Genomic DNA, 14,043 nt, shown 5'->3' with positions numbered 1-14,043 from the left:
AAAAAGAAATGCTTCAAGAAAAATGAAGGTTTTTTTTGAAAGCGGCATAAACACGAAGAAAATTAAAAGTTAATTGATATCAGACATATCGCTTGTGGCTGGTTTCATTTTGAAATTTCCATAATTGAGCGAGGGTTGAAAGTGGAGATGATTCCGTAAACAAATAAGGGTCAACTAGAGGTGATAGATTGAGAAAAGCAGATAAATAATGAGGAAGGGAGTGAGACGAAGAGAAATAATTGAAAGAGGGAGAAAAGAAAGAAAATAGTTTAAGTAATTAAGAAAAAGGGAGTCGAATGTGAATTAAAGACAGAGTATGGCAAAAGAGCAGGAAGTTTTAAAAAAGGGAAAGAAGTTGAATGGAGAAAAGTTTTGAAAAAAAAGGTTGAAAACTAGAAAATAAGTTGGAATTAAATGCAGGAAGACGAAAAATAAATGGATTCCGTCAAATGGTGTTATAAAGACAGAGTATGGCTGGAGAGCAAGTAGAATAAAAAAGGAGTAAGAAGTGAAAACTGCGAAAAATTTATTTAAAAAAAGGAAAGGACTAGAAAAAACAGTTAGAATTGAATACAGGAGAACAAAAAATAAATAAAAAAAAAGTATACAGGGAGTTGAGAATAAAAAATAATAAAGACAATGGAAAACGATAGTGAAAATGGAAGCTTTTATAATAGGGATAATTGAATAAAAGAAGTAGTTGGAGAAAGCAAAAACTATTACAAAAATCGGGATTTTCCTTGAAGAATGGAAAATTGAATAAAAGACTGGTAATAGGAGAAAGCAAAAAACGATAACGATTAAAGGGAGAGTGCACAAGTGGATATTGAAGATAGCAACTTTCCTTGAAAAATAATTGACTTGGCGAATGTACAATAGTGTTTTACAGAAAAGAATAAACGGAATTTGATAAAATTTGGCTTAGGGAATAGAAAGTCACAGCTGTTGAATTTGTAGCAAAGACTTTTTTTCGATCTTGAGTTTTTAAGTGTTAAATCGCTTAAAGTATGATGAAAAAAGATAATTGGAAAAGGTAGATATAAAAAAAAATCAGAACAACAAAATCTAAGATAAATTACGAAGGATTGATAGGAACTAGAAAGCAGTTTGTAAAAAGAAATAATGGAATTAGAGTAAGAAGTGAAAACGAAAAAAAATAAGAAAAAAGTGGAGAGGTAGGTTGAAAACTAGAAAAAAGCTAAGGAATTTTGGGGAAGAGTGTGAAAAATGGAAGTATGTATAATATAATAGGAATGGTAATTGAAAAAAAAAATACATAGATATCGATAAAGGGATAAAGCACAAATGGATGTTGCAGATCTTCTTTTTCTTAAAAAGATCATTTACTTGACGAATTTAAAATGTGTTCTACAAAAGGGAATGACCGGAATTTGAAATAGAAACTTAAGTTAAGACAAAAATTAGGATTTTTAAATAGATTATGGAAAAAAGAGGCATAACAAAAAAAAATGAAGAGTGGGTGTGTCAATATCAACAATTCAAGTAACGTAACAAAAATTATTTGGTGAAACTCGGCTCAGGGATAGAAAAGTTGCAGTTTTTTTTAATTTGGAGGTCCGTTTTCAAACTTGAGTTTAAAGTACAGTACCATGACACAAAAGGAACAATCCCCTGAGAGGGTCAGTGAAATGAACAAATCGGTGTTTGAAATTTTAATGGAAAATGAATGACGAGAGTAGAAATAATTAAAATGGAGAAGATGAAATAAAAAAAGTAATTTAAAAAAAAGTCAATATCACAAAAATGAAAAAAGTGATAATTAAAAGTAAAAGAAATTAAAAAAAAATAATAATTATAAAAAAAAACATGTATGGAAAGAACGAAAATTGGAGACTTAAAAACACAAGTGCGGAAAAAAACGGAAAATGCCAAACGAATGTATTTATTATAGAAGATTGGTTGAAAGGGAAAAGTGAGCTGTAAATGGAGATAAAATGAATCACGAGTTACGGGAGAATGGGAAAATGGAAAATTGAAATCATATTTTTTAAAGCACGATAATTTATTTAAAGAATTATAAAAACGGCGCAGAAAAGGCAAATTGACAAACATAAGATAATAGCAACTTAAGTTGATAAAAAAATTGAATGACAGACACAAGTAAACAAAGGGTTAATGTTGCAAGCAATAAAAAATGGAAAAGAGAGTTTGGAAAGGGCAAATAGATATTTTTGAAACGATAAATGGAGGATGGCAAATGGATGATAAGAAACGGTAATATGACTAAGAGAAGTTATTGAAAAAGAGAGAAAGGAAAATAAAATAAAGAATTTTAAAACTAAGGGAATTTGGAAACGTAACAATAAATTTAAAAAAAAAAAGTTGAAAAATTAAGAAAAAATGAGAACAAAACAATGGAGATATAAAGAGAGTATCATAAATAAAAGATAGAAAATTAAAGAGGAAGTAAGATGTAAAAATCAAGAACAACAAAATATTAGATAAAGCAACGATGAGATCCAGAAATCAGTAAACAATAAAATGTTCAAAAAAAAGAAGGCATAAATGGTGAAATAAAAACAAAGAAAAAGAATTCCGGTAGGGGAAACTCAAGAGTTGAAAATGCAAAGATGGATGAAAAAAAGGATATGTATTATTTATAAAAGTAATTCGATTGAGTGTTGAAAATGGAAAATGTTGAACATTAAGTAAAGAAAAAAATATATCGTGGACAATCGGGGAATGAACTAATGGAAAATGAAGATGAGAATTATTTTCAAGAAAATTAAGAAAAAGGAGAAAAAAACATTGAAAACTAGGAATAGAAATGCAATCTACTGAGAGAGGCAGAACAACCTGTAATAACAAATATCTGATAATGAAACATGGAAAAGGGATAAAGAAAGTGCCAACCCTCGGGAAAGGTAAGTGAGGAAGAGCGATTGTCTAGGATTGATGTCATGCTCAAGCGACAAAGCATCGATTTGCATCCTGCGTTCCAATTAGCAAGCAAAGCAATGGTATTGGGATTATTAGCAAATTGAATAGAAAATCTTTCATCAAGGCCGACACGATTTAAAATGCACTGACTAAAAAGATGTATTTTAGAGCTACAGTGTTTCAAGCAAGGTGTAAAATCAATGGATTGGAAGTTGTTATTTGAGGAGGTTTAATGTTCGCGGTTGAGTCAAACAGGAAGTGCAACAGCAAATAAAAATATAATGACCAAAGTGCAGTTGAGCTTGATAGCAAATTACATAGTAATGCGGCGTGATCACCACAATATATTAACTTTTGGGCGCAGTGGGTTCCTCTTCAGAAAAAGGCAAGCTTCAAAAAGAGTCGACAAACGTTTGAGTCATCGAACAAAAAAAAAAAAAAAAGGTTAGATAGTCCTAACAAACGATTATGATATGTAAAATGGAAAGAAATTGCATTCCTCCGAGATTTAAATTCATACTAAATTGTTGAATAACTTCTTTTCAAACTACTTCAGGACTATAGAGGTGGAGGCGAATGTAGGGAATAAAGTGAGAATTATTATATCTGATGGTAAACATGAAAAATGAACGGCTGAGAGATTGGCAACACTTGTACATGAGAGAGCACCTTTCTGTTCATGTACTCGGAAACTTGTAGATTTTGAGAGCGTTCGTTTCAATTAGAGAGAAAAGTTGTGTAGAGTTTTAAAAAAAAAAGGAGAGTTGAGCGGGAGATGAAACGAACAGAAGGATCAGTTTATAGACTAGTTTTACGAAGGAAAGGTCAGTCGGATGAGAAAGCGTAAATTGAATTTGAAACAAAAGAAAAGCGTGACCAGGAAGCGTTCAGTAAAATTGTTGTTGGATTGAGAAAAAAAAAAGTGATTTGTTCGGTCGGTTACGACACCGACTTCCATAGCGCAAGGCGCAGGATGCAGAACGCAAGGACCGAAGAAGGGAAAGCTATGCTTAGGCCACTCTTCACGAGCGGTAAATCGGTCCTCCTCAGGGCAATCAATTCAAGCAAGAGGGCACGTTTCAAACAACTATGCCGTGACGCCAAAGACTGTCCATGGGGCGATGCCTATCGGATAGCCATGGTCGAAACTAAAAGTGGGGGTGTGCCACCTGAAACGGGCCTAAAGCTTAGTTCTTTTAGAAATGGGACACTTTCATTTGCTAATAGCTCGTTAACTAGTTATTGGATTTTAAAAATTTTAACAACATTTTGTTGCCTGTAAAAAGTACTATTTGACCAATTTTTTCCAAAATTTAAAATTTATGCGTTTTTGAGATATGTACGATGCAAGAGAAAAAGAAAAAAATAATTTTGCACAGTTTCCTTTAAAATTCGTCATTATCAAATTGATAGCTGACAAAACCGTTGATTATTCAAAGAATTACTGAGTTTTTGTGGTGGATAAGTATGCAAACACTGTCAATAATGTCCACAAAGTTCAAATCAAGCAATGGAGTGAAGCAGATGATCGGCAACAACGGTTAAGGATCATCAAGGAATGCAAGTCTCATACCAGCATTTTTAATTTTCAATAAACGAAAAACCAAGGGTAGATCGCTGATATGTCCAAAACAATTTTCTCCGATAAGCTGAAAGTGTTGCCTAGTGATGACTCATTAAAATCCAACCTCAAACAACCATTTTTTGATAGTTCCAAAGCTCTTAAGCTGTAAAACCGGTACCGAAAAAAAAACGTTCAAAAATGTGGTCAAAAATAATCAAATTTGTTCATTTCGAAACAACTGTATCCACTAAAATGCTTCCAGTTTCCAGTTTCCAGAGAAGTATTGGACCAAAAAGTATCAGAAATTGAAGAAGGAAGGTGAAGCCACCTAAAATATAGATTTTACGAAGTGTAAGTTGGAGAAACTGATCAATACCATGACTAAACAAAGTGTGCGCCGGCCAATGAGAGATACCAAGAATAAAGTAGAAATTTCTTTAACAAAAAACGGTAAATATTTTTTTCCAAATTTTTTCATGAAAGATCATAACATTGCCTTCTTTTTCTTCATAGAAAGTATTTCGTTCAAACGAATGGTTTTTGAGATACAGGCATTCGTAACTGTCCCATTTCTAAAAGAACTAAGCTTTAGAACGTGAGAGCGACCATCAACGAACTGTTCTCACAGCACTATGTTACCCGCCAACAGTTCCGTACGACTGGGACACCAGTATAGAGGAGACAACTACGGTGGACAAATTTCGCAAAATCGCCAAGTCTCTTCAACAAAGGAAGGCCCCCGGACCGGACGGCATTCCGAACATCGAAGCGAAGGCCGCGATCAGAGAGTTTCCCGAAATGTTACGGTAATCATTGCAACGATATGTGACATAACGGGTGCTTCCTGACAAGTAACCGGGTATGCCTCTAGGAGACACATCGGCGTACCGGCGGATCTGTTTACTGGACACAGCGAGTAAGGTCCTGGGGAAGGTGGTTCAGAACCGACTCCAGAGGTACACTGAAAGTGAGGGCGGACTCTCGGAGAAACAGTTTGGTTTCCGTAGAGGACGCAGCACCGTAGATGCCATCCGCCCTGTCATTAAGATAGCGGACAGAGTGTAACGAGTAAGTTCGATTGATGATTTACAAAGGTGACCAAGAGAGTGTTTAACCGTACCAAAAAAGACTTCTCACAATCAACCAACAAACAGTCGACAGCACACAACTGCGAAAAAACCATCGCTTGTCCGCCTGCTATCGGAGAACATCAAAACTACTACTCCACAACTAGATGGCGAATACCTAAGATGGAGCCGCGATGATGTAGGCGATGAAAGGTCACGATTGGGGGAAAGGATGAGAAAAATAAGGGTCCGGAAAAAGGAGCACACGAACGCATGTGGTGATTCTTCCAGAATAAGCGTATAATATCAGATCACCCAGAACCCCTTAAGTTTTGGCTTGAGTTCTGACTTCGACCATCACCCGGATTAAAAGTTCTGCAACACTCTGTTCAACGTTAGTAGGCAGGCCTTCCTGTTGTGAACACAACCATCGCCGCAACCTGTGTACACGCCTAGGACGGCCGTTAGCTGTGTGAGCCCGTCTAAAGATAGGACAGTTACCGTATTCTCATGTTGGTTTCTTGGCTACTGACGCGATTAGATTGAAGCCGACCCTGAGGTTTGAATCAGGGAGTCTTTTTCTTACAAGAGTTAGGTTAACGAAGAGGAGAGGGCTTCTCTTTTGCGCGGTGGTCACTCTGGACGTGAAGAAAGCCCTCAACAGCGTCAGTTGGACAGAGATTGCGTCGTCGCTCATCCAAATGAGGGTGTCGGCATATCTGTATAGGCTTGTGTATAGTTATTTACACGATCGCCAACTACAGTACATGGCCGGTGCGGGCTTACGGTTAGGCAAAAGGTTTCGGCGGGTGTGCCAATACTTGGCCCAGTCCTGTGGAACGTCACGTACGACGAGCTTCTATGAATGAGCCTCCCATCGGGAGCTGAATTCGTAGGATTTGCGGATGATGTAGTCCTCTTGGCGAGAGACTCTTCGACAGCCGAGATAGAGCCACTGGCCACAGTAACCATTCATGCAGTGGAAAGCTGGATGCACTTGTGCCTACGTGCCCACCAAAAACTTGAGATGGTGCTGATCACCAACCTGATCTCACCTCAACCAGTTTCCATTGCAGTTGATATTGTGTCCAAACGCGCAATTAAGTACCTAGGGGTGATGATATACGACAGACTAAGTTTTACGAGTCATGTCGACTACGTGTATAAGAGAGCGGCAATGGCCACGGCCGCACTCACACGGATGATGTTGAACTCCTCGGCAATCCGCAGTAGTAAAAGGAGGATACTGTCAAGCGTGACTATGTCAATCCTACGGTACGGTGTGACGGCCTGTAGGCAGCCCCTGGAAAGACAGTTTGACCTGCAGAGACTTAGCAGCGTTGAGCGGCTGCTGAACCTGCGGGTTATCAGCGGATACCTGACCATGTCGTCCGAGGCCGCCTTCGCAGTGGCGGGCGTAATGCCCATCTCGGTTTTGCTAAAGAAGCATCATACGAGATCTCGCCAATGAAGACTTGATGTCCAACTGGCAGCAGCTGTGGGACAGCTCAGCGAGACGAAGGTGAACCCATCGTCTGATCTCGAACATTGGGAGCTGGACCGGAAGAAGACACGGTGAAGTGGACTTCTATATGACGCTATTCCTGACTGGTCATGGATGCTTCATGAAGTAACACTATCGGTTTGGACATGTGGCTTCGCGATATTGCCCAGATTGTGGTGACGAACAGGAAACACCCGAACTCGTGGTATTTGCCTGTCTGTGTGGGCCAGAGGATGTGTACAAACTCCTACACTTGGCATGCGGTCAGCGATGGCTTAACTCTGCAGAGGAGCTGGAATCAACGGCAGTCCGCAAACGGTGTAGGATCCGTCGATGGGGAGCATTTGAGTAGTGTGCGTCCAATTCCTTGGTCGAAGCTACAAAGATAAGGCATAATCTTCTGCGTAGCGGAAGTCAGGGGTTCGCCGCAAACGTGTGTAGGATATCCCAACGCCGAGCGGTATCCGAGTAATGCCGCTTCCTAAGGGGTAAACTGCGGGGATAAGACTTTACCTTCCTCGTAGCGGACCTCGTAGAAAGAGGGTTAACCACTGTCGAGGGATACCAACGAGTAGAGAGGCTCTCGATGCAGGGCTAGCCTCTCGAGTGGGTGTAAGATGTCGTCACTGTCGGGAATCATCCGAGTAGTAGCGTTCAAAGTCCCGAACGTATGCCGTGACAGGCGCGAGTCCAGGACAAACTGCTTTCGATCTGGCACACAACGGGCAGAAAAAGCTGCGGCCAGAAATCCTGTGGTTGCCAGCCAAAGGGAAAAAGAAGACCTGACAACGGTCGGAGTAGGCTGACTCCATGGACGGGGGGCTGTCGAGTAGAGTGCGTTCGACCCCACAGTCTGAAGCTACAAAGATAAGGCAATATCTTTTGCGTAGCGGATGCCGTGGGTACGCCGCGTTTGTGCGTAGGATGCTCCACCTTCGGGGAGTATCCGAGTAGTGCGGATCCCAACGACCGAAGCTGCAGATAAGACTTGACCTTCTTCGCAGAGGAAATCGTTGGGATAAGGTTATTCCAAGGTCGGGGAATACCCACGGGTGGAGTGTCTCTCGGCGCCGGATGAGCCATTCGAGTCGGAGTAGGATGACATTTTCGGTGGGAATCATCCGGGCACAAGGGTGGCAAACCTTCAAATCCTGGAGATAAGAGGTCGGGCTTCGAGTCCTTTGAGGAGAAGTCAGGCCTCGAGTCCTCAGGAGGAGAAGTTTGTGTGGTCAACCAAGAGTAAGAGGTCGGGTCCAGAGTCGCTTGAAAAGAGATCAGGCCTTGAATCAACAAGAGAAGGGGTTTTTGTAAGTGATTACCTCAAGTCATTATGAGTAGAGGTCAAAGAGATCGGGCCTTAAGGTCGTGTAGAGGAGAGGTATGTGAACGTCAACTTCGAGTCGATGCGAGGAGGGGTCGGATCTTGATTCGTAAAATCGCGAGAAGGAGAGGTTCAAGTGGGAGTCTCGAGTCATTGCGAGGAGATGTCGGTTCTCAAGTTGTTAGAGGAGAGTTCAGACGGTGAGTCGTAAGGATAAAAGATTTTGCTGAAAGTGGTCTTGTCTATGAGTATTGCATTTGAGCGCACTTGCGCGAAAAGACCTCCTACTAGCAACGAGGTCTGGGGCACCAGGTGGAGTTTAGGGAGTAGGAGGTATATACGGAGTATATCAAGAGTCTTCCCATTGTAGCCATGGACCCAGAATAGAAAACTGGAGGGACGCGGTGGCTCGACGTGCCTTGGAAAACAATCCGTAAACCGACATTTACCACCTGTGGTTACCAACTAAAAAAAGTCGAATGGGTCTGTACGATGTTGATTTCCCTCGGGGTATAAGACCGGAAAGTGTGTCCCTTGAATGTTTGTTAACAGCCCATTTCTGGTCTCTCTCTTTTCATGGCTCAAATCGACAAGTTCTGAATATTCGAGATTCAGGGTTTCTCACCGTCGTAATCTCTCTGCAACAACTGTAAAAGTAAACCTTATTGGGATGAAGCATATTGTAAACATAGAGTGGCAAGAGGGAATTTCATAGATCGGACAAGGATACCTACTTGAAAAAGAGCCATAAACGATTTGTTTTCACCTTACAATCAAAACAGCTTCTGAGCTTCATCAAAACGTTGAACAGCCCCATTGAATTAGTGTTTTTTTTTTCTTTTTTTTTTTCACAGATAAAATGGCGCAACAACATCGTCGCTACCATGGAACGTTACGAGCCGGCTCCGTCGATGGCGAACAATGCCGCAACGCTACCCTCGTCCTACCTGCACCATCACCAGCACCACCATCAGCACCAGAACAGCGCATCCAGCACCGACAGTAGCCTCAATCCGGAATACTCGTACGCCTACTGCGAGCCGATCGTGCTCAAGCAACAGCAACAGGGCGCACCCGGCCAACAGCTGCACCCAAGTCAAATTCCGCAGATCCACAAGCTGTCGTCGTCCGTGTCGAGCAATGCTCTGTCGAAGCTGCCATCCACCAATTCTCTACGTGCCTTACTGAGCAAGAGCTTTCGCAAGAGTTCTCTCTCGGCTGCCAATTCGGCGAGCGGCGGTCGAGGAGCGAACTCGGAAGCTGTGACGGCTCCGTCGACTGAGAAGCATACCTTCACGACGAGGTACGGAACGAAGGAGAACATCTACGAAGACGTTGGAGCGGGCTCTAGCTTGGGAACACTGATGGGAGCGGCCAAGGCTGGAGCTAGCAATAACATGAACTCCTCATCGATGCAGAGTTTTGAATCGATCAATAAGTTTAACATTCACGATGAACTGAGGCATGTCCAGAGTCAACACGATCGAATCATTGGGGAGTTGAATTTGTCAGTTGAAACGCTGATTATGCCCACGAAAGACGAACAGGATGCCATCGAGGAGCGGTTGAATGAGATTCACTGTGCGCAGTACCACGACGAGATGTCTCAGGACGATTGTATAGCGGCAGGTTCGTCTAATACTGCGATGATTCAGATGCAAGAGCGACTTTCGCCAACCACTTCCCAGCCAAACAGCGGCGATGTCGACAGCGGAATTAGTGGCAGTAGCAGTAGTGGTGCTAGTTATTCCAGTAGTATGCTGTATCGAACGACAGCTATGTATACGAGTAACAATAGCAGCGGTAGTAGCAAGACAGTGACCATAAATGACAACGCCGAGGGTAGTGGTTCGGGAATGTCGATGATGGCCGGAAGTAGCTCGATACGAAGCAGCTGTGGCAGTAACAGTGGTTGCGGTCTAGCAGGCCCTACCGGATACTCCACCACCTGCGGAGGCGCTAATTGTAGTAGATTGGCTTCTAATGTTGTGATACCTAATTCGAATAAGCTCTCTTGTTGTTTCTATTCTGATAAGCTAAACAGTAGATCTAGTAAGTCTAGCCCGGACCATTCCGATATGCTAGGGGATAAATCTAGCTTTTGGAATAAACTGGGGAAGTTGAAAATTTCCGGAGTGTTCGGTAATGGTGCCAACAGTAGCAATAGCAGCTCGAACAGCTCTAGCACCAGCAGCTGTAGTACAGGCGGGCCACATTTTCACCAACCGACGCATCTGCATCACCACCCGCATCTGCAGTCGCATCACCACCATAACCATACGCTTCTTAGCCATCCGCATCAACTGCCGGGTATGAACCAATCCGTGCCGACTACCACGACCAATACGGCAACAATTGCTCGAAGCAACGGTAATCTAGTTTAACCTCCCCGAGAAAACCCCTCCGTGTAGTGCAACCAGACCCGTAGTTGGTCAACACCACACCACACCTAGAATATAGAAATTAATCTTCCCAATTTCCGTCGAACGTTTCGGTCAAACTTTACCCCATTCAAAAGAAAACAAAAAAAAACCGCGTAGTGCTTGACCCCCCTCTGAGATCTCCCCAAGAACGATCAAAGTACTTCCACATTTAACCAGCAAAAACTTACAGAAGCAGAGCAGAGACAGCACCATCTGCATCACCATCACTTGTTCCACCACCATCACCATCATCACCAGTTGCAGCAGCAGCAACACCAGCATCAGCAATCGCAACCGCAACAAGAACAACCGACGACGATAGAACCCTGGTGGAAGACACCGCCGTCCGATCCAGTTGAACCCTGCTGTGGTGGCCATTCCTGTTGCAGTGCAGTCGAGTACCAGATTCCGTGTGAAATTCTGGCAACGATACCCCCGCATCAGCAACACTTCCATCCACACCCACATCCTCCACCGCTTCCGCCACCTCCGCTCATTCATGGCGCATGCGGCGGTACAAACGGACGGCCACCACTTCCACAACCCCCGCTGCAGACACAGATCGAACTGGAAGAAAACGACGACGACGACGATGATGACGACGGAGACGCTGGAAACGGAACAAACCGAACCCCGGCTGCCGAAGCAGAGAACCGAAACGTTGACGCAAAACAGGAACCAGTGCAGCAACCATCCCAGTAGGCTGCACAAACACAAACCGACCGTACTAGATTCTATGATACCGAAATGCGTAGCCTACTGTTTGAACCAACTGTAGACTCGTGACGGAAAAATAATTGTAAATAAACGTCCAACAGAAACACGTGTAATGATTTTTGAGCAAGTCGATATTAGTAGAATAGATCGAATTTTACACAACAAAAAAAACCACCAGTCGTACGCCAGCACCGATAAATTGGATTAACTGAATTTGTAAAATATGAAATCAAAATGTATAAACAAAAAAAATAACTCGGAAGATAACATTCGATTTGTTGTAAACAAGTTAAGGTAAATATAAAACAAAATAAAAAAAAATTAAAACATCTCTAGGAGAACCAATTTGACAGAGTAACGCGCGTAAGGCAGATGCGAAGGATATTATCTTTTAGTGTGAATAGTTAGCGTTATAAATCAAATATATACATAAAAATAACAAATATTAATATTATGATTGATGAATCGAAGGCAAACAACACGGTAGAAACCGATCCAGCTGAAAACACAACACTCAAACAGTGAGATCAGTGAGAAAAAATTGGCAAAAATCGCCCCCTGCTTTTCGGCGGTGAAAGTTTGAGTAAAGCATGAATATAGACGAAGAATTTTAAGTTGCTTTATTTGCGTGTTTATTTTACGATAATTGGTTATTTCGATTTTCGGAAAAATTTTGGGGGAATGTAAAAAATTGAGTCTTTTTTAAAGACGTTGAACTTCAAACTTTTTAAACAACCAAAACAAATTTCAATATCACACTGGAATTGTGAATCTCTGAATCTGAATTCTGGATCTGAATTCTGAATCTGAATTCTGAATCTGAATTCTGAATCTGAATTCTGAATCTGAATTCTGAATCTGAATTCTGAATCTGAATTCTGAATCTGAATTCTGAATCTGAATTCTGAATCTGAATTCTGAATCTGAATTCTGAATCTGAATTCTGAATCTGAATTCTGTAAATTTATTTTTCGGCATATCGGTGAAAAGTAGTTATGAAATTGATAAAGATGGATAGAGAAGTGAGAAGAAAATTTACAGATGTTGAAAAGAGCGAAAGAGCATTTTTGCGAGGAAACTTATTAACGTACACCATACTTTACCCTGCAACATTTCATTATTTAGGAGAAGTAGTACCGGGATAGAGGTGGCACTACCTTAACCTATACAATGAAATCTGGTTGGTCCGAAGTCTACATGTGGTGGACACGTATACTCCGGACAGGCCCGTGCGGAGTATACGTGTCCACCACATGTAGACTTCGGACCAACCAGATTTCATTGTATAGGTTAAGGTAGTGCCACCTCTATCCCGGTACTACTTCTCCTAAATAATGAAATGTTGCAGGGTAAAGTATGGTGTACGTTAATAAGTTTCCTCGCAAAAATGCTCTTTCGCTCTTTTCAACATCTGTAAATTTTCTTCTCACTTCTCTATCCATCTTTATCAATTTCATAACTACTTTTCACCGATATGCCGAAAAATAAATTTACAAAATTAATTAACGGTGGTTAACTTACCTTAAGAATCTGAATTCTGAATCTGAATTCTGAATCTGAATTCTGAATCTGAATTCTGAATCTGAATTCTGAATCTGAATTCTGAATCTGAATTCTGAATCTGAATTCTGAATCTGAATTCTGAATCTGAATTCTGAATCTGAATTCTGAATCTGAATTCTGAATCTGAATTCTGAATCTGAATTCTGAATCTGAATTCTGAATCTGAATTCTGAATCTGAATTCTGAATCTGAATTCTGAATCTGAATTCTGAATCTGAATTCTGAATCTGAATTCTGAATCTGAATTCTGAATCTGAATTCTGAATCTGAATTCTGAATCTGAATTCTGAATCTGAATTCTGAATCTGAATTCTGAATCTGAATTCTGAATCTGAATTCTGAATCTGAATTCTGAATCTGAATTCTGAATCTGAATTCTGAATCTGAATTCTGAATCTGAATTCTGAATCTGAATTCTGAATCTAAATTCTGAATCTGAATTCTGAATCTGAATTCTGAATCTGAATTCTGAATCTGAATTCTGAATCTGAATTCTGAATCTGAATTCTGAATCTGAATTCTGAATCTGAATTCTGAATCTGAATTCTGAATCTGAATTCTGAATCTGATTTCTGAATCTGAATTCTGAATCTGAATTCTGAATCTGAATTCTGAATCTGAATTCTGAATCTGAATTCTGAATCTGAATTCTGAATCTGAATTCTGAATTCTGAATCTGAATTCTGAATCTGAATTCTGAATCTGAATACTGAATCTGAATTCTGAATCTGAATTCTGAATCTGAATACTGAATCTGAATTCTGAATCTGAATTCTGAATCAGAATCTGAATTCTTAACTCTGAATTCTAATTCTGATTTTTGAATCTGATTTTAGAATCTGACTTCTGAATCTTATTTTTTGTCTGAGCTCTGAAACTTAGTTCTGAATTGCAATTCTCAATGCCGAATCAGAATTTAGATTCCAAATTAATATTCTTCTAATCGATTGTTGAATCTTAATTTTGCTCATTTCAGTTTAATA

The 14,043-nt window shown here is 40.7% G+C and overlaps 1 protein-coding gene across 1 annotated transcript in view; it reads left to right on the top strand.

Moving 5' to 3' along the window:
* LOC129743620 (probable serine/threonine-protein kinase yakA) overlaps positions 1-12,641 on the top strand; it is a 643,036-nt gene extending 630,395 nt beyond the window's left edge. The window contains exons 4-5 of the mRNA XM_055735703.1: positions 9,212-10,727; positions 10,971-12,641. Of these exons, the coding sequence (XP_055591678.1) occupies positions 9,212-10,727; positions 10,971-11,482 (2,028 nt within the window). The 3' untranslated portion in view covers positions 11,483-12,641. The remainder of the gene's footprint in view (positions 1-9,211; positions 10,728-10,970) is intronic.
* The last annotated feature ends 1,402 nt before the right edge of the window (positions 12,642-14,043 follow it).

This window comes from Uranotaenia lowii, chromosome 1 (genome assembly GCF_029784155.1).
Source record: "Uranotaenia lowii strain MFRU-FL chromosome 1, ASM2978415v1, whole genome shotgun sequence".
NCBI lineage: Eukaryota > Metazoa > Arthropoda > Insecta > Diptera > Culicidae > Uranotaenia > Uranotaenia lowii.
This window is presented reverse-complemented; position numbering and strand designations above follow the sequence as displayed.